General features: G+C 47.8%; 1 protein-coding gene across 1 annotated transcript in view; it reads left to right on the top strand.

The window, feature by feature from the left end:
- The window catches only part of LOC149455063 (uncharacterized), a 261,113-nt gene that overhangs the window by 35,399 nt on the left and 200,722 nt on the right, over positions 1–24,992 (top strand). The window contains 1 exon segment of the mRNA XM_089686698.1: positions 437–441. Coding sequence (XP_089542824.1) covers positions 437–441 — 5 coding nt within the window.

The following is a 24,992-nucleotide window of genomic DNA, read 5'->3' as shown; positions in this document are numbered from 1 at the left end:
GCAGAGAGAACTGGAGGACACTGAGTGGAGGCCAGTGGAGGGATTGGCAGATAGGGATGGCTGATACAGAATGTTTTGTAAGGTGGATGATATCAGCAGCATTCATGATAGACTGAAGAGGGGATAGCCTGCAATGAGGTTGGCCAGTGAGGAGGGAGTTACAATAGTCGAGGCGTGATATAACAAGGGAGTGAATAAGTTGCTTAGTGGTTTCCGAGGTTAAGAACGGCCATATCTTGGAGCTGTTGTGGAGGTGAAGTCTACAAGATTTGGACAGTGATTGGATTTGGGGCTGAAATGACAGATGGGAGTCTAGGATTACACCTAGCACCCTGGCATGAGGGGAGGGACTGATGGTTGTGTTATTGATCTTGATGGAGAAGTCAGGGAAGGGGGCACAGGCTGGGGGCAATACTAAGAGCTCAGTTTTGGAAAGATTGAGTTTGAGGAAGTGGAGTGACATCCATGCCGATATGTCACTTAGTAGGGTAGTAATGCGAAAGGAGACTGAAGGGGTGAGGTGTGGAGGAGACTGAAGGGGTGAGGTGAGGGGTAGAAAGATAGATTTGTGTGTCATCAGGATTGAGATGGTACTTAAAGCCATGGGAGTTTATCAAGTAACCAAGGGAGGAGGTGTAGATGGAGAAGAGTAGGGGTCCAAGGACAGAACCTGGAGGGACCCCTACAGAAAGAGGAAGTGAAGAGGAGGAGGCAGAGTTAAAGGTAACGCTGAATGAGCACTGTGATAGGTAGGAGGAGAACCAGGAGAGCGCAGAGTCTTGGAGGCCAAGAGAGTGGAGTTTTTTTGAGGAGGAAGGGATGGTCAACCGTATCAAAAGCTGCAGAGAGGTCATGTAGTAAGAGTAAGGATCAGTGGCCATTGGTTGGGATGAGTACGGAGTAGTGGCCATTGGTTGGGATGAGTACGGAGTAGTGGCCATTGGTTGGGATGAGTACGGAGTAGTGGCCATTCGTTGGGATGAGTACGGAATAGTGGCCATTGGTTGGAATGAGTACGGAGTAGTGACCATTGGTTGGGATGAGTACGGAGTAGTGGCCATTGGTTTTAGCAGTTAGTAGATCATTAGTGAGTTTTAGTAGGGCAGTTTCAGTGGAGTGGAGTGAGGGAATGCCAGACTGTAAAGGTTCGAGAAGGTTGTTGTCGGTGAGATGGGAGCAGGCGATTGTAGACTAAGAGTTCTAATAGTTTAGAGGTAAATGGCAGCAGGGAGATAGGTCTTAAGTTGTTCAGGTTGGTGGGGTCCAGCGAGAGATTTTTAAGTATTGGAGTGATGTGCGCATGCTTTAGAGGGGAGGGGAAGACACCAGTAGAGAGGGAGAGATTGAAGATGTGAGTGAGGGAGCATAGGATGGAAGAAGAGGGTGACCGTAGTAGTTGTGAGGGGACAGGATCCAGGGGGCAGGTAGTGAGACGGGCTTCTGAGAAAACCTTAGTGACCTCTTTGGTAGTAGGAAGGTCAAAAGAGGAAAGTGTTGAGAGAGGTTTAGTATAAGGTATGCTAAGTGGGATGGATGTCTGTGCAGTGGAGATGCCCCTACGAATTGCATCAATCTTGTTTTTGAAATGATTTGCAATCTCGTGAGCAGTGAGTGAGGTACTGGGTGGAGGTGGAGAAAGCTGAGAGTTAGAAGTAGAGAAGAGACGACGAGGACTGGATGACAAGGTATTGATGAGAGTGACAAAGTAGGTTTGTCTGGCAGCATGGAGGGAGGAATTGCATGTGAAGAAAGCAGATTTATATCGGGTGAATGCTTGGTGAGATTTGGTTTTACGCCACATTCGCTCCAGCACACGACTATGTCGTTTAAGATCTCTGGTGTTGTCAGTCTGCCAAGGTTGTAATGGTCGGGGCCTGATGCTTCGTGTGGTTAGAGGTGCAAGTGAGTCTAATGTGGATGAAAGTGAACTGTTGTAGACAGCAGTGGCCAGGTCAGTGCAGGACAGGGGAGAGATTCTGTCATAGAGTTGGTCAGTTGCAGAGTGGAAAGGAGAAGGGTTCAAGTTGTGAAGGTCTCTGCAGGTGATTGCTGATTGGAGGGATAAGTGTTTGAAGATGAGGAGACTGTGAAGGTGATGAGATTGTGATCATAGAGAGGAAAGGGGGTGTTTGTGAGGTTGTAGGATATCATCTCATGGGTGACAACCTTTCAGGCAGGTCTGTGTCTGTGACACCAGCTAGAAAGAAGTCTCTGTTCAGTGAGAAAACAACATCCCAAGCTGATGCAGGCCTTCCAATACTGAGTTACTGCTGATTTAGGGGATGTATTCAGCAGTAAAACGTAAGCCCAGCTGGCCACTTGTGTTCCATGTGGTTCTGCCAAATGGGATTCCATCAGGTGAAGATCAGAAATCCTTGTTCCATGTTTTCTCTTTCCAGCTATTACTCCTCTCCATAGACTAATCACACAATACAACTGCCAGAGATCTGAACTTACAAAGTGCTGAGTGTGCGGTCATATTCCTACCACTTCTTCCGGGGGACTGACATTCCTCTGATTGGGGTTCACAATAATCACTCTGAGTGCACACATCTCTTTTTGGTGTAAAGTTTGTAAAGAAAACTTCTTCTCCCTGGAAATATTACAACGTTGACACCAAAGTGTAACTATGGGCAACATCAATAATGACATTAATAATGAAATCTGTCATTAGCAGAGCAGGCTTTGTTTTTCCGAGTCTCCTATTGTTTTATTTTTTTGTTGTCCCTCCCAGTAGATATTTTTTGTACTTCCTGTAGAAGGCCAAGTCTTTTGGGAAAAATGGCAGTTGGAGGGGTTGGGGCAAATCCTATAACACTGCTGGGGGTGCTCACAACTGTCAGTTGTCATTCATATGGGGGGTTGGACCTTATAGAGAACCTGTTGCTGTAACTGCTGTAGAAGCGTTAGCTGAAGTTGGTCTTTACTTGTTGTGTGTCTTACTTATAATCTATCTAAGACTTCCCTGTACAGGGTGACAACGCTGCTGTGTAATGTTCCTGCAGAATGGTCAGGGTTGTCACCCTGTTACAGAAGGTGGGAAAATAACAGATCTACAGACAGGACCAACAGCTGATACAACTATGTTGCAGAGGGAACTCTGGGAATGCTAATGACAGATTGCATTACACATTCAGTTAGCAGACTTCCTGCTGTTGGTCTGATGTTTGAATTGTGTTCTGATATTTACTGTCCTGCTGTAAAAGGTGTAAATGATCGCCCGCATGTTTCCTGTAGTAGCAGGGACTACAAACTCATATCAGGAATAGTAGGATGATAAAATGTAAGTTAATAGATAGGGCCGCGCCCCTACAATAAGGTATATCTATATAAATTATATATTAGATTGTTATTAATAAACACTGGCTGGATTTTATCATGAATAATTCACATATGAAAAAATAAGAGAAATCCTTATAAAGTACAGCAAAAAGATTTTCTGGATATATATGTGTGAATTTTTGTTTTTAAATAAGAAATGAATAATAAATATGAATAATAGAAAAATATATAAAACATAAGTAAAAATAAAAAACATAAATTAAATATAATCACAAAATTTTGAAAATGAAAAGATGAAAAAGAATCTAGAAATGAAATGGTGTCCAAAGTCTATGAATAATAGCGGAGTATTCTATTCGTGTCCACAATAGTAATTGCTGTATATAAGGAACTGTAGAAATAAATCCTTGCTTGAATATTGACCCTTTTATGGGCTCACCTTCTTGTTAGCCTATTGCTGGGCTGACACAGCTTTTAAGAGGTTTGTATTGATGAGATCCTTTGGACCTCCCCTGGGTTTTCCTGGATTGGTCACTTCTAATGTGCTTGTATGGACATGATGATCTCTGCTTCCTTCTGATGCTGGATGTGGCTCCATCTCCCTATTTTTCTCCTCGTTAGTATAGTGGAAGAAAGAAGAGATATTTGGTGCCTTATCGTTTTAATAAAAAGATTTATTTAATGCCCTCTATATGACCTCACATGTCAATAATTTCAATGCGCTTTGTAATAGATAAAACCGCTAAATGCGGATGTGACAGGCTTCCTCCGTGTGTCTACACACACTGTCTATACCCGCCGTTACTGAAGTTGGGTTGTCGTGGTGACGTCAAAGCCCCTCCCCAACGCGTTGCGCCACAGGGTCACGTGGCTTCTTCCGGGGGATGTGATAGGACAATCACCTTGCATGGACTTCTTTTATAATAGTTTGGCGCCATTTTCTTGAAGTATGTATGGTCGCGGCCATCTTTTTGGGGCCAAACCTTTATAGCTATCATTACGGACAGCTGTATTGATCAAATTGAGACAATGTTGCTAATTGTGATGTTGTTTGTGTGAAAACATGTAACTGTTATATCCACTGTTTAACAACCCTGTATACGTCGGCTATATAGACTGTGCATGTAATTGGCAACAGGGAAGTCGGTCACATTTACTTTTAACAATAAGGTTTAATCCAAAATTTATTACAAAATGCATATACAAAAAATAGAAAAAATAAAAAATACGTACATATATATATATATATATATATATATATATATTCAATTAAAAACAGTATAAAGTGCTTTATATTGATTCCTAACTACTAGTTTTTTCGTTTTTAGTAATAGTAGGATGGCTACCTACCCAGGGGGGGTCAACTTTTTGGATTTGGGGGAAACATTTCACATGGTTTCTTTTCATTAATAACATCGACAAGGAGAGTCTCACTTCACTAACAATAGGAGAGCCAATCAGAGGCCAGTAACATTTCATGGTGTCTCATTGTATTGCAGAATGTTTAATCCCCATTGGTCCAATGGATTCCTAGTCCTTCATATACATTGCTTCTTGTGTGGAAGGAGCACCCTAAAATGGCTTCCCTTCAATTCCACCCATAGCTGTACTTTAGGTTATGTTGCCCCTCCCCCATATCTGTAAGGGAAAGCCTCAATTTCTCCCAATACTCCCCTGGCCTTCCGGTGAGAAGAAACATTTTCTCTGGAGTGGAGATGTTTTATGCAGTGAGCCCTTCATAGACGGGATGGGGAATCTAAGTAATCTAAGATAAGTAAGATGAACCGGTGTACTGGAGTCATGGATCAGATAACCAATGACACCATTGATGGTATAGCAGAGCTGACAGCAGAAGTGGCTCCATCACCTAAGGTGGTGCAACAGAACTGCATGGCGGCTGACTATCGATCGGAAGATCAAGGCGGAGTCTACACACTGGTGTCAGAGAGTGTTGTACATTTATATTAGATCATGAGGATCTCAGAAGGAGATATCTACACAAGGTAAAGGAGTTCCAACAGTCACCTGGGTGGGGGGAAGTGGGATCCATTTTCTTGGATGTACTAAAAACATATAAAGTAATTGAGCACCTTCCAGTCTATCAATTCCTTGGAATAACAATGGATGGCAGCAATATGCCTCACCATATAGAAACACTTACCATCCCCCATTGACTAATAATACACCACATCAGAATGGAAATAGAAATAATGCTCCGGTTCATTTTTTAGAGGAAGGGAGCTCACACAAAAGAAGCGTTCGAGCAGAGGAAAAAGGGGAGGAAAAAGGGTCAACAAACCCTAAAAAGAGGAAGTTTTGAAAGGTAAGGGGATTTTTAACCTGAGTGGAAAAACTTTAACCACACAGGATTTGGATCTCCTAGACAAGGGATTAAAATATGCACCGGATAATAAGCTAGATAAATTCCAAACATATATAGATCTACACAAATTTGTTAGGTCAATATCCCTAAAAAAAACACTTTTTCCTAAATCCTATAACCAGGAGTACTTTAAATGTAACAAACTATTCCAATTTGCGTAATGCATCCTTGTTCAATCCTCCTCCACAATCACAAAATTATATAAACGCATTTAAGGAAACGACATTGAAGGATTTGGCAGCAGTTAAAATAAAATATTCTGGGAATCATCAAGGGTCTTTTAGAGCTATAGACTCTCTCTTAAGTCAGAAGGACTTAGTTATAAGACCTGCCGACAAAGGTGGCGGAGTGGTACTTCTGAGTAAAGAAAATGATGTTAAGGAAGTCTATAACATTCTTGGGGATAAAGATACATATTGCCCCTTGCCAAAAAATCCTTTGGTAGCATATAAGAAATCCTTGAAAGATATTATTGCTAGGGGCTATCAGGATAACGTAATAAATAAAAAAGAAAGGGATTTCCTGTGCCCCTCAGCCCCAAGATTACCTATAATGTACATTCTCCCAAAGGTACATAAGAACCCCGAAAATCCCCCCGGAAGACCAATCATCAGCGGGATTGGTTCTCTGTGTTCGAGAGTCGGGGAATACATAGATTATTTCTTACAGCTGTTGGTACGTAAAACACCCTCATACCTAAAGGATACCAAACAGGTTTTACAGGATATAAGAGACCTCTCCATAGACAGTGATACATTTCTAGTTACCGCTGACGTAGCGTCTCTATACACCAGTATTGATCATGTGGAGGGTATGCAGGCTGTTAGGTTTTATCTGGATGAGTCCACTTTATCAGTTTTACACCAGGGTTTTATTTTAATGCTTTTAGACTTTGCCATGACCAGAAACTACTTCTGGTTCGACTGTGTTTTTTATCTACAGACAAGAGGTGTGGCTATGAGAGCCAAGTTCGCTCCGAGTCTGGCCAACCTATTTATGACCAGATGGGAGGAGGATGTCATATATGCCAGGGATTGGCCAGAACTGTGCTTTTATAAACGATATATTGATGACATCCTCCTTGTATGGAAAGGAGATGAACAAGCCTTAATAAACTTTTTTGGGACACTCAATAACAATACCCTGAACATTAAGTTAACATTTGAATATAGTAAGACCAGTGTCAACTTCTTAGATTTAACATTGATAAACCTGGATGGTATGATTGTAACTTCATCTTTTTTTAAAACAACAGATAGAAATGGGTATATTCCCATTAATAGTTGCCACCATCCCTCATGGCTTTCTAATATACCAAAAGGACAATTTCTTAGAATAAGACGAAATTGTACCTCCTTAGACACCTACTTCACCCAAGCCAATATTCTAAAAAGTAGATTTTTGGAAAAAGGATATGAGGAAACGCACCTCACTCATATCATGCAAGATGTGGCACATATGAATAGAGAGGTGTTATTGACTAACAATGTATCACAAAAATCATCAAAAGTCTATCCTTTTATAACCACATTTTCCAGGCAGTATAAAACAATATCTAAGATAATACACCAGAACTGGAAGATTTTAAAGGCCGACCCGGTTTTAACAAGAATTCTACCAGAAAAACCGGAAATAGTCTATAGAAAGGCACAGACTTTGAGAAATCTGATTGCCCCGAACATTGTTAACCCTCCACAAGCGGTCTCTTTGTTTGGTGATATGAGAGGTTTTTATCCATGCAATAGGTGCGTTATATGCACCTATAATGGAAAAAGGAAGCGTAAAATTGAGAACTTTACCTCCACTACTACAGGAAAAACCTTTCTAATTAGGAACTTAATTTCTTGTTATAGCAAGAACGTGGTGTATCTCTTACAGTGCCCATGTAAAAAACAGTACATTGGACGCACGACTAGAAGATTGAGAGATAGACTTAAGGAACACGTTAACAATGTGAAAAAGGGTTATAAAGATCATTCACTGTCCATGCACTACAGGACACATCACAACAGAGACCCGTCATCCCTAATATTTATAGGTATTGATATGGTACAACCCCATTGGCGGGGTACTAATAAGAAGAGAGCGGTGTCCCAAATGGAAAACAAATGGATTTTCCAGATGGATTCCATGCGTCCAAAAGGGTTGAATATAGAACTAGATGTGAATTGTTTCATCGATAACAGCTGATGAATTTTACACATACTTAGATTTATTACAATTCCATATCTTTATATATGAACATAGAAAATTTGAAACATGTTTTGATTTTGAATTTGGTATTGAATCTGTCTGGTGATTTCTAATCATGGCGAAGTCTTTTTTATAAATATTTTTATATTTTTTTACATGTTTTTATATGTATCATTATACGTTTACTTCTATACGTTTACAATTGACAGATTTTATATATGCATGTATATATGCATTTTTACAAGATATTATAAGATATGGGATATTAATATTTATTCTTTTTTATATATTATATATCTTATTTTTATATATCTTATAATAAATGTGCTATAGATCATAAATAATAGCATACATGCATATACATATACTATTGTAGTATGCCTATAGGTACTGCATAGTTACATATGTAGTTTTATTACATAGATAATATTATCAAATCATACGAATGCCTTTCTGAAATGCCACACAATAAGATATTTAGTGTGACATACAGTCAGGTCCATAAATATTGGGACATGGACACAATTCTAACATTTCTGGCTCTATACACCACCACAATGGATTTGAAATGAAACGAACAAGATGTGCTTTAACTGCAGACTGTCAGCTTTAATTCGAGGGTATTTACATCCAAATCAGGTGAACGGTGTAGGAATTACAACAGTTTGCATATATGCCTCCCACTTCTTAAGGGACCAAAAGTAATGGGACAAATGGCTTCTCAGCTGTTCCATGGCCAGGAGTGTGTTATTCCCTCATTATCCCAATTACAATGAGCAGATAAAAGGTCCAGAGTTCATTTCAAGTGTGCTATTTGCATTTGGAATCTGTTGCTGTCAACTCTCAAGATGAGATCCAAAGAGCTGCTTGGACTTGCTTGTCAGGGTCGGGCTGTAGCTGTTTTGACGCCTTACCGCCGGCACCACAAGGGGTCCCGGCGGCAGCTTGCAATCGGTCAGTAATCTATTTTATTTGTTTTCTTGCTGTATACATACCCATTGTGTGGAATAAACATCCTAAGGCAATATTGCACTACTGGCCTCCTCTGTTGTTTCTTTCTGAGCTCCTGTGGGAGCCAGGTACATCCGCAGAGTGGTTACCATTTGGGAAGGCTAAGTGCAAACCGTGGGATAGCGAAGGAGGCATTGACCAGATCTGACCAGACCTTTTTGATGAGATGTCTGATGTCCTTATTATATCATACAAATGCGCAATAAGGTTGTGTATCTGGTGAGTGCGCAATCTTCACTTTAATTGTCTCACCTTATCCACAATCTGTGTCTTTTGGATACCAGAAGATCATTTGAGATCTCGTTCACGCCTGCACTCTGGACTTATGTTTTAGACACAGTGTTTCTTTCAAGTTTATATTGGCCACATATTCCAGTGGCACATACATAGATGCACAGTGTCACTTTATATATTTGTGGGCACTTTCTTACATGTTTATATATGTATTTATTTATTGGTTTTAACAGCGCAGCACGTTTATCTTTTTTATCCACTTTCTTGGATGGGTTTAGCTGGAACGTGGTTGAGTAATATGGTGGCTTTGCTTCTTAGGCCATTAGTTCCTACTATAGATTTGATAATAATCGTATACATTGTTGCTGTTGTGTCTTTCGCTGCCAGTTGATTTTGCTTGTTTATGCACATGATTACATTCACATTGTTAGAACAGAAGATTATTTAAAGCCCCCTAAATATTGTGTTTTATTTTCTGAAAGCAGAGACCCTGGAGAATATAATGGTGGTGGTTAAAATTTTTTATCACACAATATTAGCACTGCTGTCTATGAAATGCATATTTTCAGTAAAAAAAACACTAACAATAATTTCAGTTCAGAAAAACACAATATATGACCCAATTTGATGAAAGATGAGGTTGGCATCAAGTATATAGATACCAAACATGTCAAGCTTTAAAAATGGCATGTGCTTGTGAAATGGTGACAAACATCAGTACCAAAAATTGTCCATAGGGGACGCTTTAAAAGCCTTTACAGGTCATCAGTTTATATAGTGAACCATGAATGATGGCCCTCGAGTTATTCCTCTCCCTCTGGTGTGTGCAGAGATATGTAAAATGTGTAGTGTGATATCCTTGATCTTGTCTTCTCCAACCGCTGCGCTCCCCACAACCTCACTAACACCCCCTTCCCTCTCTCTGACCACAACCTGATTACCTTCTCTATCTCCTCGTCCTCCAACGCCTACCCCTCCAAATGTCACACTACTACCAGCCATAACCTCCGCAACCTTTACCCTGCCCCCCTCCACTCTGCAGCTGATCAACTCCACGACAGCATCCTCCCCCTGTCCTGCCCCAAATTGGCTATGACTGCCTATAACAACACGCTGTCAACAGCCCTTGACTCACTAGCCCCTTTAACCACACGCAACATCAGACCCCGACCGCTCCAGCCCTGGCAGACTGATCACACCAAAACCCTCAAACGACACAGTCGTGCCCTGGAGCGACTATGGTGCAAAACCAAATCCCAACAAGCCTTCACCCGCTACAAATCTGCCTTCCACACCTACACCTCCTCCCTCCACGCAGCCAAACAAGCCTACTTCCTGATCCTCATCAAGGCCTTCTCCTCCAATCCTCGCCGACTCTTCTCCACCTTCAACTCTCTACTCTCGCCACCCCCACCTCCACCCAGCACCTCACTCACCGCCCTTGAGATTGCCAATCACTTCAAAAACAAGATTGACACAATTCGCAAGGACATTGCCGCAACTCACACGCCCTCTCAACCTGTCCCCTCTCACACAGCTATCCCCTCATCACCCCTCTCCCTCGACATAACCCACAGGGACTTTGTCGCTGCTCAAAATCCCTCCAACCCCCTTCCCCCTCACACAGCTACCCCCTCATCCCCACTCTCTCTCGACATAACCCACAGGGACTTTGTCGCTGCTCAAAATCCCTCCAACCCCGTTCCCCCTCACTCAACTACCCCCTCATCACCCTTCTCCCATGGCCCCACCACTGCTCTGACCCCCACTTCCACCCCACCCTACATTCCTCATACTGAAGCCCCCCAACACTCTGCACCTTTGACCTTATTACCATCGAGGAAGCCTCCAAGATCCTCTCTGATGCCCGCCTCACCACCTGCCCCCTCGACCCTATCCCCTCACAACTCCTACGACCTCCCTCCCCCTCCATCCTACGCTTCCTCACCCACATCTTTAATCTCTCCCTCTCCTCCGGCACTTTCCCCTCCCCTCTGAAACATGCACACATCACCCCCCTACTTAAAAAGCCCTCACTGGACCCCAATGACCCAAACAACCTCAGACCTATCTCCCTGCTCCCATTTACATCTAAACTCCTCGAGCGCCTCGTCTACACCCGCCTAAGCTCTCACCTCAACGACAACAACCTCCTCGATCCCCTACAGTCCGGCTTCCATCCCCTACACTCCATCAAAACTGCCTTACTCAAACTCTCCAACGACCTGCTAACCGCCAAAGCTAATGGCCATTATTCAGTGCTCCTACTTCTTGACCTCTCTGCGGCCTTCGACACAGTTGACCACCCCTCCTCCTCAAAAAACTACACTCCCTCGGCCTCAGAGATTCTGCTCTCTCCTGGCTCTCATCCTACCTGTCACAACGCTCTTTCAGCGTTTCCTATAATGCTACCACCTCCCCCCTCACTCCCCCTCTCTGTTGGGGTCCCTCAAGGCTCTGTCCTCAGGCTCCTTCTCTTCTCCATCTACACCTCCTCCCTTGGCCAACTCATACACTCTCATGGCTTCAACTACCACCTCTATGCCGACGACACACAAATCTATCTCTCAACCCCCCACCTCACCCCCTCGGTCTCCGCCTGAATCACAAGCCTACTGAGCGACATATCAGACTGGAAGTCGCTCCACTTCCTTAAACCGAACCTCTCCAAAACCGAGTTTCTTGTCTTCCCCCCAGCCCGGACCCCACCCCCCATTGACTTCTCCGTCACATCCAACAACGCCACCATCAAACCCACCCTACAGGCCAGAGTACTTGGTGTCATTCTGGACTCCAACCTATCCTTCCAGCCCCAAGTCCAATCTTTAACAAACTCGTGCAGACTCCGCCTCCGCAACATGCAGACTCCGCCTCCGCAACATGCAGACTCCACCTCCGCAACATCGCCAAAATACGCACGTTCCTAACCCCAGAAACCACTGAACAGCTCATCCACTCCCTCATCATATCACGACTCGACTACTGCAACTCCCTCCTCACTGGCCTGCCTCACCACAGGCTATCCCCTCTCCAGTCGTTCTTGAATACGGCTGCCAGACTCATCAACCTTACCAACCGCTCCATCTCCACCACCCCCCTCTGCCAATCCCTCCACTTGCCTCCACCCCCCTCTGCCAATCCCTCCACTGGCTTCCGATTGCACAATGGATCAAATTCAAAATCCTAACACTGATGTACAAAGCCGTCCACCATACTGCCCCGAACTACATCACTGACCTAATATCCAAGTACCGCCCATCACGCACACTCCGCTCCTCACAAGACCTCCTTCTCTCTAGTTCCCTGGTCTCCTCCTCCCATGCTCGCCTCCAGGACTTCTCCAGGGTGTCAGCCATCCTCTGGAACTCCCTGCCCCAACCCATCAGATTATCACCTACTCTCCTCTCCTTTAGGCGCACCCTGAAAACCCATTTCTTCAGGGAAGCCTACCCCACCCCCTGCTAACCTGCTGACCTCCTCCACTCTTCCTACTACTCCATCCCCCACAGCTATCTCCTCCTGTGCCACCACTCCCCCCCCCCTCCTAGATTGTAAGCTCGAAAGAGCAGGGCCCTCAATCCCCTCATGTTTTGCATTGTATTGGTATTGTTACGTCACATGTTCTGTCCCCCTTTGTAATGTACAGCGCTGAGCCAACTATTGGCGCTTTATAAATACTGTATAATAATCTGGGGAGGGATGTGTATGGGGAAGGGGTGAGAAGCTGAGGAGGGATGTGTATGGGGGAGGGGAGAGAAGCTGAGGAGGGATGTGTATGGGGGAGGGGCGAGAAGCTGAGGAGGGATGTGTATGGGGGAGGGGCGAGAAGCTGAGGAGGGATGTGTATGGGGGAGGGGCGAGAAGCTGAGGAGGGATGTGTATGGGGGAGGGGCGAGAAGCTGAGGAGGGATGTGTATGGGGGAGGGGCGAGAAGCTGAGGAGGGATGAGTATGGGGGAGGGGCGAGAAGCTGAGGAGGGATGTGTATGGGGGAGGGGCGAGAAGCTGAGGAGGGATGTGTATGGGGGAGGGGCGAGAAGCTGAGGAGGGATGTGTATGGGGGAGGGGCGAGAAGCTGAGGAGGGATGAGTATGAGGGAGGGGCGAGAAGCTGAGGAGGGATGTGTATGGGGGAGGGGCGAGAAGCTGAGGAGGGATGTGTATGGGGGAGGGGCGAGAAGCTGAGGAGGGATGTGTATGGGGGAGGGGCGAGAAGCTGAGGAGGGATGTGTATGGGGGAGGGGCGAGAAGCTGAGGAGGGATGTGTATGGGGGAGGGGCGAGAAGCTGAGGAGGGATGTGTATGGGGGAGGGGCGAGAAGCTGAGGAGGGATGTGTATGGGGGAGGGGCGAGAAGCTGAGGAGGGATGTGTATGGGGGAGGGGCGAGAAGCTGAGGAGGGATGTGTATGGGGGAGGGGCGAGAAGCTGAGGAGGGATGTGTATGGGGGAGGGGCGAGAAGCTGAGGAGGGATGTGTATGGGGGAGGGGCGAGAAGCTGAGGAGGGATGTGTATGGGGGAGGGGCGAGAAGCTGAGGAGGGATGTGTATGGGGAGGGGCGAGAAGCTGAGGAGGGATGTGTATGGGGGAGGGGCGAGAAGCTGGGGAGGGATGTGTATGGGGGAGGGGCGAGAAGCTGAGGAGGGATGTGTATGGGGGAGGGGCGAGAAGCTGGGAGGGATGTGTATGGGGGAGGGGCGAGAAGCTGAGGAGTGATGTGTATGGGGGAGGGGCGAGAAGCTGGGGAGTGATGTGTATGGGGGAGGGGCGAGAAGCTGGGGAGGGATGTTTATGGGGGGAGGGGCGAGAAGCTGGAGAGGGATGTTTATGGGGGGAGGGGCGAGAAGCTGGGGAGGGATGTTTATGGGGGGAGGGGCGAGAAGCTGGGGAGGGATGTGTATGGGGGAGGGGCGAGAAGCTGAGGAGGGATGTGTATGGGGGAGGGGCGAGAAGCTGAGGAGGGATGTGTATGGGGGAGGGGCGAGAAGCTGAAGAGGGATGTGTATGGGGGAGGGGCGAGAAGCTGAAGAGGGATGTGTATGGGGGAGGGGCGAGAAGCTGAGGAGGGATGTGTATGGGGGAGGGGCGAGAAGCTGAGGAGGGATGTGTATGGGGGAGGGGCGAGAAGCTGAGGAGGGATGTGTATGGGGGAAGGGCGAGAAGCTGAGGATGGATGTGTATGGGGGAAGGGCGAGAAGCTGAGGATGGATGTGTATGGGGGAGGGGCGAGAAGCTGAGGAGGGATGTGTGTGGGGGAGGGGCGAGAATCTGAGGAGGGATGTGTGTGGGGGAGGGGCGAGAATCTGAGGAGGGATGTGTGTGGGGGAGGGGCGAGAAGCTGAGGAGGGATGTGTGTGGGGGAGGGGCGAGAAGCTGAGGAGGGATGTGTGTGGGGGAGGGGCGAGAAGCTGAGGAGGGATGTGTGTGGGGGAGGGGCGAGAAGCTGAGGAGGGATGTGTGTGGGGGAGGGGCGAGAAGCTGAGGAGGGATGTGTGTGGGGGAGGGGCGAGAAGCTGGGGAGGGATGTGTATGGGGGAGGGGCGAGAAGCTGAGGAGGGATGTGTATGGGGGAGGGGCGAGAAGCTGGGGAGGGATGTGTATGGGGGAGGGGCGAGAAGCTGAGGAGGGGTGTGTATGGGGGAGGGGCGAGAAGCTGAGGAGGGGTGTGTATGGGGGAGGGGCGAGAAGCTGGGGAGGTGTGTGTATGGGGGAGGGGCGAGAAGCTGGGGAGGGATGTGTATGGGGGAGGGGCGAGAAGCTGAGGAGGGATGTGTGTGGGGGAGGGGCGAGAAGCTGAGGAGGGATGTGTGTGGGGGAGGGGCGAGAAGCTGGGGAGGGATGTGTGTGGGGGAGGGGCGAGAAGCTGAGGAGGGATGTGTATGGGGGAGGGGCGAGAAGCTGGGGAGGGATGTGTATGGGGGAGGGGTGAGAAGCTGAGGAGGGATGTGTATGGGGGAGGGGTGAGAAGCTGAGGAGGGGTGTGTATGGGGGAGGGGCGAGAAGCTGGGGAGGTGTGTGTATGGGGGAGGGGCGAGAAGCTGGGGAGGGGTGTGTATGGGGGAGGGGCGAGAAGCTGAGGAGGAATGTGTATGGGGGAGGGGCGAGAAGCTGGGGAGGGATGTGTATGGGGGAGGGGCGAGAAGCTGAGGAGGGGTGTGTATGGGGGAGGGGTGAGAAGCTGAGGAGGGATGTGTATGGGGGAGGGGTGAGAAGCTGGGAGGGGTGTGTATGGGGGAGGGGTGAGAAGCTAGGGAGGGATGTGTATGGGGGAGGGATGTGTATGGGGGGGGGGGGGGTGAGAAGCTGAGGAGGGATGTGTATGGGGGAGGGGTGAGAAGCTGAGGAGGGATGTGTATGGGGGAGGGGTGAGAAGCTGAGGAGGGATGTGTATGGGGGAGGGGTGAGAAGCTGAGGAGGGGTGTGTATGGGGGAGGGGTGAGAAGCTGAGGAGGGATGTGTATGGGGGAGGGGTGAGAAGCTGGGGAGGGATGTGTATGGGGGAGGGGCGAGAAGCTGAGGAGGGATGTGTATGGGGGAGGGGTGAGAAGCTGAGGAGGGATGTGTATGGGGGAGGGGTGAGAAGCTGGGGAGGGATGTGTATGGGGGAGGGGTGAGAAGCTGGGGAGGGATGTGTATGGGGGAGGGGTGAGAAGCTGAGGAGGGATGTGTATGGTATCTATACTCCCACTGTGAGAGTACCAGAAATGATACTATAGAGTATATAACATGTTTCACTCCCTACATTCACTCCTCCCTTGATACTATAGCACTGTTATCTCTTGCTGAAGTTAAAGTAGAGCTCCACCCAAAAGGGGAAGTGCTGCTTTAACTAGTTGATGACCGCAGGTAGCCAAATGACGTCTGCACTGTGGCTGGCCAGTCCTGGGAGGCCGTCCTATGATGTCCTCCCAGAACGCGCTCTCCTGCGTGCCCCCCGTGATCTCCGTGATTGCCGTGTCCTATGACACGCTGGTCATCAGGAAATGCAATTGCCGGGTCTTGACTGCACTTTCCTCACCCTGTCAGAGCATGAGGAAAGTACTGCTGGCAGTTGTCAGAGGAGGGATCGGCATCGATCATTGATGATCAGTGCCTTGAGGATCGGTGCCCAGCAGAGCCACCTACCAGTGCCGCCCACAAGTGCCCAGAAGTGTCACCCACCTTTGCCCAGCAGTGCCGCCAGTCAGTGCCCAGCAGTGCTGCCTATGAGTGCCGACTATCAGTACCCATCATCAGTGCTGCCTATCAGTGCCAGCTCATCAGTGTCACCTATCAGTGCCGCCTATCAGTGCCGCCTCATCAACGCACATCAGTGAAGTAGAACAATTACCTGTTTGCTAAATTTTATAATAGAAACAAACTTTTTTTTTTCAAATGTTTTGAAAAATGTATTAATGAATCTTAATGTATGAAGATATTATTTGTAGTGTACAAATTACAACCTGTATGTTACCTCTAAGGGTTGTACCCCTTCTGACTTACTGTTTGTCAAGACTCTAGAAGTAGCTCTATAGGTCCACAGTTTGGGGTTCCCTAGGGCGTGGGATCTAAGCTCCAGTCTGCTTGTTCACCAGAGCCCCTGATGGTGGGGATGGACTTGGAGCAGGCTGAGACCAGGTCGCGGCCCCCAGGTATGTCCAGGAGACCGCTAGTGTTACATACTTTAGTAGTGAGCCTGACGTGAAGAGGCAGAGCAGACCAGAGCAGGATGCGGATGGATCCGTGCGGCAGGTAGCGGAGTCAGGCGGGCCGGGTTTTGTATCCAAGAAGGCAGAGAAGACCAGAGAAGTAGGCAGAAGGATAGTCGGGTCACAGGCCAGGTTCAGCAACAGGAGGCCAGAATGATCAGGAGCAGCCAGAAGAATATCCAGAGACAAGCCAGGGGTCAGGGCAGGAGAAGGTCAATGGTAGTCAGGAGCAGGCTAGGTTCGGCAACAGGAAACAACTCAGAGTCAGGAATCACAGCCAAAGGAATAAGACCATACGGCAATTTGGATCCTGCAGTGGCCAGTTTAAATAGCCTGCCCAGCGCCGAAAGGCGTGCCTGGGTCCTAGTGCCTGCCCAGCGACGTCATTGGTGACAGGTGCGCCTGGGTCTTAGTGCCCGCCTGCCTGTATGTCTTATCGGGATGCTGCGCATGCACATATTCGTGCGATCTTCCCTGACATTGCCCCCCCCCTTATGCTCAGCCTCTGGATGCCCAATTGGCTCCTCTTTTGCAGGTGACTGCGAAAAAATTCCTGAACTAGGTCTGTGGCATGAACATTCTGAGCTGGTTCCCATGAGTTTTCCTCCGGACCATACCCCTTCCACTTAATAAGGTACTGTGTCTGACCCCTCCTTTTCCTACAGTCCACAACAGCCTTGACCTCAAATTCCTCTTCCCTGTCCACGTCTATGGACTCGGCGCGCCTTGACCTATGACTAGGAAATGGATCGGGTACGGCAGGTTTCAACAGTGACACGTGGAAAACTGGGTGTACTCTAATGGACTCCGGAAGTGCCAATTCATATGTGACTTTAATTCTGTGTCTTATCAAGAATGGGCCCACAAACCTTGGTGCCAACTTCCTCGAAGGGCACGCCATCTTCAGATTAGTTGTAGCCAGCCAGACCTGGTCTCCCAGATGCAGAATCAGTTCTTCCCTTCTCTTTCTGTCGAAGACCCTCTTGTTGTCTTCCTGGGCTTTTGCGACCGCCTCTTGTAACAATTTATTGTTAGAGACAAAGAAATTTAGTATATTCTGAGCAGCAGGAACGGAAGTTTCTGGGACCAGGTCAGGTAAAAAGGTAGGGTGGAACCCATAGTTAGCAAAAAATGGTGATTGTTTAGTGGCAGAATGGCTAACATTGTTATATGCGAACTCTGCCAGAGGTAAGATTGCCACCCAGTAGTCTTGGAGGAAGGATGTGTAACATCTGATGTATTGTTCCAGGGTCTGATTGGTTCGTTCGGTTTGCCCGTTTGTTTGTTTGTGGGTGGTAGGCAGAGGAAAAGGATAACTTGATTTCCAGGGTTTCGCATAGCGCTTTCCAAAATCTCGAAGTAAATTGTACCCTTCGGTCCGAGACAATGTTCACAGGAACTCCATGGAGTCTTACGATTTCTTTAATGAAAATCCGAGCAGTCTCAGAAGCAGAGGGTGTATTCCTTAGTGGCAAAAATTGGGCCATTTTTGATAACCGGTCCACAACCACAAAAATAGCAGTATGTCCTTGGGAAGGCGGAAGTTCCACTATAAAGTCCATGGATATCATTTTCCAAGGTCTATCAGGCACTGGTAGAGGTTTAAGTAAACCCCAGGCCTTGTTTCGAGTGGTCTTGTTCCGATTGCAGATGGCACAAGTCCTTACATATGTTTTGCAATCCTTAGCCATATTCGGCCACCAGAACGAGCGTTGGGCCAATTCCAATGTCTTGGAAACCCCGAAGTGACCTGCTTAACGGGTGATCATGGCAGTAACCCAGAACAAGAATTCTTGCCTCTTCGGGTACCAAAATTTGCTCCCCTTTCCATAAAAGCCCTTCCCTGTTCTGTACAGTGATTCCAGGTGGACTAGAGGCTCCTACTGAGGCCTGCTGCAATTGAGACAGAAGTTCAGACTTTAATAGCAAGAAATTCCCTGCTGGTAGATTGGTGTCCAGTTTTGGAGATTCTTTTGGATCCTTAAACATACGTGAAAGCGAATCTGGTTTAGTGTTTTTGGATCCTGGCCTGTAGGTGATGTGAAAAATGAATCTGGAGAAAAACAGTGCCCATCTAGCCTGGCGTGGTTTGTGACGTTTAGCAGGCCTTAAATATTCTAAATTCTTGTGATCGCTATATATCAGAATTGGATGTATGGCCCCTTCCAGCAGGTATCTCCATTCTTCCAGTGCTGTCTTTATTGCCAAGAGTTCTCGGTCCCCAATGTTGTAGTTCCTTTCAGCTGAGGTTAGTTTCCTAGAGAAGAAGGCTACTGGATGCATTAGTTCCTTCAGGCCTTTCCTTCATGAAAGAACTGCCCCTACTGTGTTTTCGGACGCATCTACTTCCAAGGTGTAAGGAAGAGAGGAGTCTGCATGGCTTAAGATGGGGGCTGCTGTGGAGCCTGAGCATGGCGGCAAGAGAGAGACCGATGTAGGATCTCCCTCTGTAAGGCAGTCACCTTCCCCTCAATGCGCCCCGTGAATGCTGCTGGAGATGCCTAGGATGCCCTACCTGTAAGTGGGATCCCACCGGTGAAGTGAGGAGGACAGAGTGTCGTGGGTCGTTTGAGGTGGGACGGCTGGAGCCTCCAGTCTGAGATAGAGAGCAGCTGGGAGCCCGGAGGACGCAGGACGGCCATGTGACCCCCGCAAGGGATCTCTGGGAGGAAGAGAAGCCGGCAGGCATTCCCAAGCAGAAAGGAGGCATCTGCTTCTCACTGACAGCTGTGAGTGGAGACAGATACAAGCAGGACCCTGACACCAACTTAACAGAGAAGCACTCTGCCTGCTATCTGTCAAAGAGATCAGGTGAAGGAAGAGGAATGTGACTTGGAGGAATCCCCCTAGAAGGGAAATAAAGACAGACAACAGAGAAGGAACCTGGAGAATCGCCTCACTGAAAAAGCAGCTGGAAGGAGGGTGAGTGATAATGTCTGGACTGTATACTGAACCTGTATGTGGAATATAGAGGTTGAAGCAAAGAAGGAACACACGGAGGAATAGGGGGATTCCCAAGGGGACAGAAGAAAATTTTAATTCTCCCAAGGATAATTTTTAGCACAGGTCCTAGAGCTTAGAGAAAAGGGACTGAATTTATAACAAATATGAAGAGCAAAAATAGTAAAGGGAGTGGTCCCAAGCACCCCCAATCTGGAACGATTAGGAAATATACGTCCCAGGGAAATGTGACCCCAGAAAGATCTCAGAAGGCTTCTGAAAGGAGTATAATGGAAAACAGCCTAGATAATAGCACCAGGTCTTCTGAGGAAATGAACAATAATAATCAACAAACATCAGAGGGAATAAAGTCAAGAGAAAATGAAGGAGAATTACAAATCCCAAATAAAAAGGAGATGGCAGAAATGTTTAAAAATCTGGAAAAATCTATTAAACAAGAGATGGGGATTATCCGTAATGATTTGGGACATTTATTATCCAGAGTAGAAGAAAAGGAGGAAAAAATTAAAAAACATGCTCAAGCTATTCCAGAGTTAAAAAAATCAGATAATGGAGATGAGGAAAGAACAATAAAAGCCGCAATATAACTTGGAGATACAAGGTAACAAGCATAGGAAACATAATCTTAGGATAAAAGGAGTCCCGGAACTCACACAAGGAGAAGATTTAAAAGGGACAATATGTAAAATCTTAAACTCCATTACGGATAAACCCAGTACCGAGAAATATGAATTGGACAATGTATATAGGATAAGAAGGTTCCAACGGGATCGGGTGGAAGAGAAACCGAGAGATGTAGTTGTACAATTCTATAAATATGGAGATAGAGAAGAGGTATGGAAGAAGACAAAAGGAAGAGCCAGTATTATATATGGAGGAAAAAATATACAAGTTTTTGCAGACCTGACAGCTGAAACATTGTGGAGAAAGAGATCACTGAAACCACTTCTAGAACAGATGAAAAAACAGAATATACAATATAGACGGAGTAGCCCGACGTGTTTAATGGGATGGAAGAATGGAGTCACTGCATACCTGAGATTTCCTGAAGAACTAAGAGACTTTTTTGATAAACTTAATATTCAGAAAATAGAGATCCCAGGTTGGGAGGAGGAAGAAGGGATAAGTGCTATGAGAAAAGAGGAATGGCAGCTAGTTAGAAGGAGAAATAGAGAAATGACAGATAGGGGGGCATTGGGGGAATGGAGGGAAGGTGAGCCGCACATGGTCAGAGACCAACCCCAGGGTTAAAAATCAAACGTGGCATTAGGTCCACAAATGATTAGAAGGCAAATAGTAGGCCTAATGGGGGGGGGAGGGGGGAGATGGGGACGGATGAGAGGGGAGGAATGGGGGGGTGGATACTCTGCGAGATAAGAGAAATAGGAAAGAGGAAGGGCAGGAGGATGAAGGAATTAAAAGGAGTAGGGTAAGATGGAAGAAATCCAATTTATAACATAATGTAAAGGGGTTGTGTTGTCCCGGGAAGAGATTTAGGTTATTTAAAGAACTACAACATAGAACATCTTCGGTGGTATTTCTACAGGAAACACACTTAGAGGTGGAGTCAAAGGTTAGGCTGAAGACTAGATATTTCCCGACATGGTATTATGCGGACTCACCAATTAAAAGAGCAAAAGGGGTTGCTATAGGTTTCGCAAAGAATATAAGGTTTGAGGTGGAGAAGAGAATTGTGGATCCGGAGGGAAGGTTTTTGAGGGGTAAATTACAGAGAATTGAGTGTACAATAGCTAGTATATACTGTCCAAATAAGAAACCGGAGATATTCTTGAGAGGTGTATTGAAAAAATTGATGGATTTTAAAAGGGGTTGTATGATAATAGCTGGAGACTTTAATATCTGTATGGACCTGCGGATGGATACTACCTCCCATGTGAGAAGGGAAGAGAGCAGGTCCTTGAGATTATTAAAGAAACTGATGCATGAGTGTCAATTAGTCGATATATGGAGAATCAGGAATATGAAAGATAGAGACTATACCTTTTTTTTCACATGTACATGAGATCTATTCTAGACTGGATTATATATTGGTAGAACATCGATTTATAGAGTCTGTAGTAGAAGTAAAAATCGGAGGAAGTACTTTGTCGGATCATGCCCCTGTTGCAATGAAGTCAAGATGGGGTAGAGAAGAGAGAGGAGGTTATGACTGGCGGATGAATGAGGCACTCCTTATGGATGAAGAGACCGATCGAAAGATCGAGAGGGAAATTAAATGTTTTTTTGAGGAGAATGAAACAGAGGATGTGTCGATTGCAACAGTGTGGGAGGCCCACAAAGCCTACATTAGAGGACTACTCATTGCAATAGGGGCAAAAAAGAAAAAAGAAAGGAGGGAAAAGATTAATAGACTACTAAATGAAATATATGATCTCGAACAGGCTCATAAAAGGGAAATGTTTAAAGAGATAATGCAGAAAATAATAAAAAAGAAAGAAGAACTAGAGAATGTAATGGAGGAGGAAAAGAAAAGAGTCTTTAACAAAGTAACAAGTGAAAGGTATAGATGGGGAGATAAGCCGGGAAAATATTTATTGAGAACTCTAAGGAAAAAGAAAAATAGGAATTATATAGAGAAAATAAGAAACCCTAAGGGTGAATTAGTGCACTCAACTAAAGACATCGCTAGAGAATTTAAGGATTACTATAATGAGTTATATAATATCATACCGCAGGATATAATAAATAAAACTGAAACAGTAAATAGAGAAAAAAGAAGAACATACTTAAAAGAGGCAGGTTGTCAGGGCTCCCGGGTGTGACAAGAGGTATGTGACTGACGCAGGGAAACGCAGACTTCAGATATGTTATAAACAATATAATTTATTAACACTAACAATACAAACATAAACGCAGTGCAATACTAAAACATAACACAGTGCAAACAAACCAAACCAAACCACCCACAGATGACAGTACATACAAGGCAAGCGTCGTCAGGCAGGCCGGGTCAATATCAATCGGGCAGGTAGGTACAGGGGGAGCAAGCAGAGAATGGTTGGGGTCACAGGCCAGGTTCAGCAGGTAGCTAGCAGCGTAGTACAGAGGGTCAGGCAGAGGGATGGTCAGGGTCACAAGCCAGGGATCAGAACAGGAGAAGTCAGCAGAGGTCAGAATCAAGCAGGGTCCGCAACAAGACAGGAACAGGAACGCAGGTTTACAAGATACAGGGCCCAGGAAAAACATACACCAAGGCAGAGTCTGCAGGTCTGGCCATCCCTTAAATACCCCAGTGTAAGCAGTTTCAGGTGTTTAGCTGGCTGCAAGGTTGAGTCTCTGATTGCTGGGAGCACCCGCTGGCCAGCCCCGGTACTGCAGCCCATAAGGCAGGCGAGTCCCACCATTGCTGGCCAGTCCATTCCTGACAGTACCCCCCCCTCAAGGAGCGGCCTCAGGACGCTCCAAACAGTCCTAGCTGGGCAAAATGTTCCACCGCCCGGGTCTGGTAACTGGCGGAATATCAAGAGACTGGCACACCGGGCAGGACTCCGGGCAGCGGCACATCGGGCAGCGGCACACCGGGCAGCGGCACATCGGGCAGGACTCCGGGCAGAGGCACATCGGGATGGACTCTGGGCAGAGGCACATCGGGCTGGACTCCGGGCAGAGGCACATCGGGCTGGACTCCGGGCAGAGGCACATCGGGCTGGACTCTGGGCAGAGGCACATCGGATCACCAGGCGAAGCAGCAGGCAGCGGGCCACCAGGCGGAGCAGCAGGCCCCGGGCCCCCAGGCAGAGCAGCAGGCCCCGGGCCCCCAGGTGGGGCGACAGGCCCCGTGCCCCCAGGTGGGGCGACAGGCACCGGGCCCCCAGGTGGGGCGACAGGCATCGGGCCCCCAGGGGGAGCGGCGGGCCCCGGGCCCCCAGGCGGAGCGGCGGGCACCGAGTCACCAGGCACGACAGTGGGCTCCGAGTCAACTGGCAAGACTGTGGGCACCGAGCCAACTGGCGGAACAGCGGGCTTCGAGTCGTCTGGCAAGACTGCGGGCACCGAGTCGTCTGGCAAGACTGCGGGCACCGAGTCGTCTGGCAAGACTGCGGGCACTGAGTCGTCTGGCGGAACAGCGGGCATCGAGTCAACTGGCGGAACAGCGGGCACCGAGTCGTCTGGCAAGACTGCGGGCACCGAGTCGTCTGGCAAGACTGCGGGCACCGAGTCGTCTGGCGGAACAGCGGGCTTCGAGTCGTCTGGCAAGACTGCGGGCACCGAGTCGTCTGGCAAGACTGCGGGCACCGAGTCGTCTGGCAAGACTGCGGGCACCGAGTCGTCTGGCAAGACTGCGGGCACCGAGTCATCTGGCGGAACAGCGGGCATCGAGTCGTCTGGCGGAACAGCGGGCACCGAGTCGTCTGGCGGAACAGCGGGCACCGAGTCGTCTGGCAAGACTGCGGGCACCGAGTCGTCTGGCAAGACTGCGGGCACCGAGTCGTCTGGCATTGGATCGTCTGGCTCGACAGCGGGCATCGGGTCACCAGGCATCAGGTCATTTGGCTCGCCAGCGGGCACCGCGTCATCTGGCAAGGCAGTGGGCACCGAGTCACCAGGTACGACAGCGGGCTCTGAGTCAATTGGCACGACAGCGGGCACCGGATCAGGTACCGGATCATCTGGATCAACAGCGGGCATCGAGTCAACTGGCCTAATAGGATCGTCAGGCTGGATCAGTTCATCAGGCTGAGTAGAGGCATCCGGCTGAGTAGAGGCTTCAGGCTGAAGAAAGGCATCAGGCTGAAGAGAGGCATCAGGCTGAAGAGAGGCATCAGGCTGAAGAGAGGCATCAGGCTGAAGAGAGGCATCAGGCTGAAGAGAGGCATCAGGCTGAAGAGAGGCATCAGGCTGAAGAGAGGCATCAGGCTGAACCACGGAAGGCAGGCTCACCGGTTTGGATACTGGCAGGATGGTATTGGTTGGAAAGAATTTTCGCTTTTTTCTGGTTTTAACTACTGGAGCACTGCAAGTAAACGCAGGTCTGCAAACGAATGGAGCAGCTGGAGACAGAGAAGAACTGGAGGATGGAACAGGGGAGGGAGCAGTTGCTACAGAGGGCTTTTTTACAGGGTTAAAGGCAGGATAGGTGCAGAGAGTGGGAACAGGGTACTGACATGCGGTAGATAGCAGGGCAGGAGGAGCTGTTGGGAATGCAGGAATTGAGCTTTGAGGAAATAGATTAGAAGCAGGACTGGGTTTTTGTAAGCTGACTGAGGCTGGGTGCAACAAGT

This window comes from Staurois parvus, unplaced genomic scaffold (genome assembly GCF_062004578.1).
Source record: "Staurois parvus isolate SC_StPar_1 unplaced genomic scaffold, SC_StPar_1.0 ptg000407l, whole genome shotgun sequence".
Classification (NCBI taxonomy): Eukaryota; Metazoa; Chordata; class Amphibia; order Anura; family Ranidae; genus Staurois; species Staurois parvus.
Note: the sequence above shows the minus strand (reverse complement) of the source record. Positions and strands in the feature narration are given on the sequence as shown.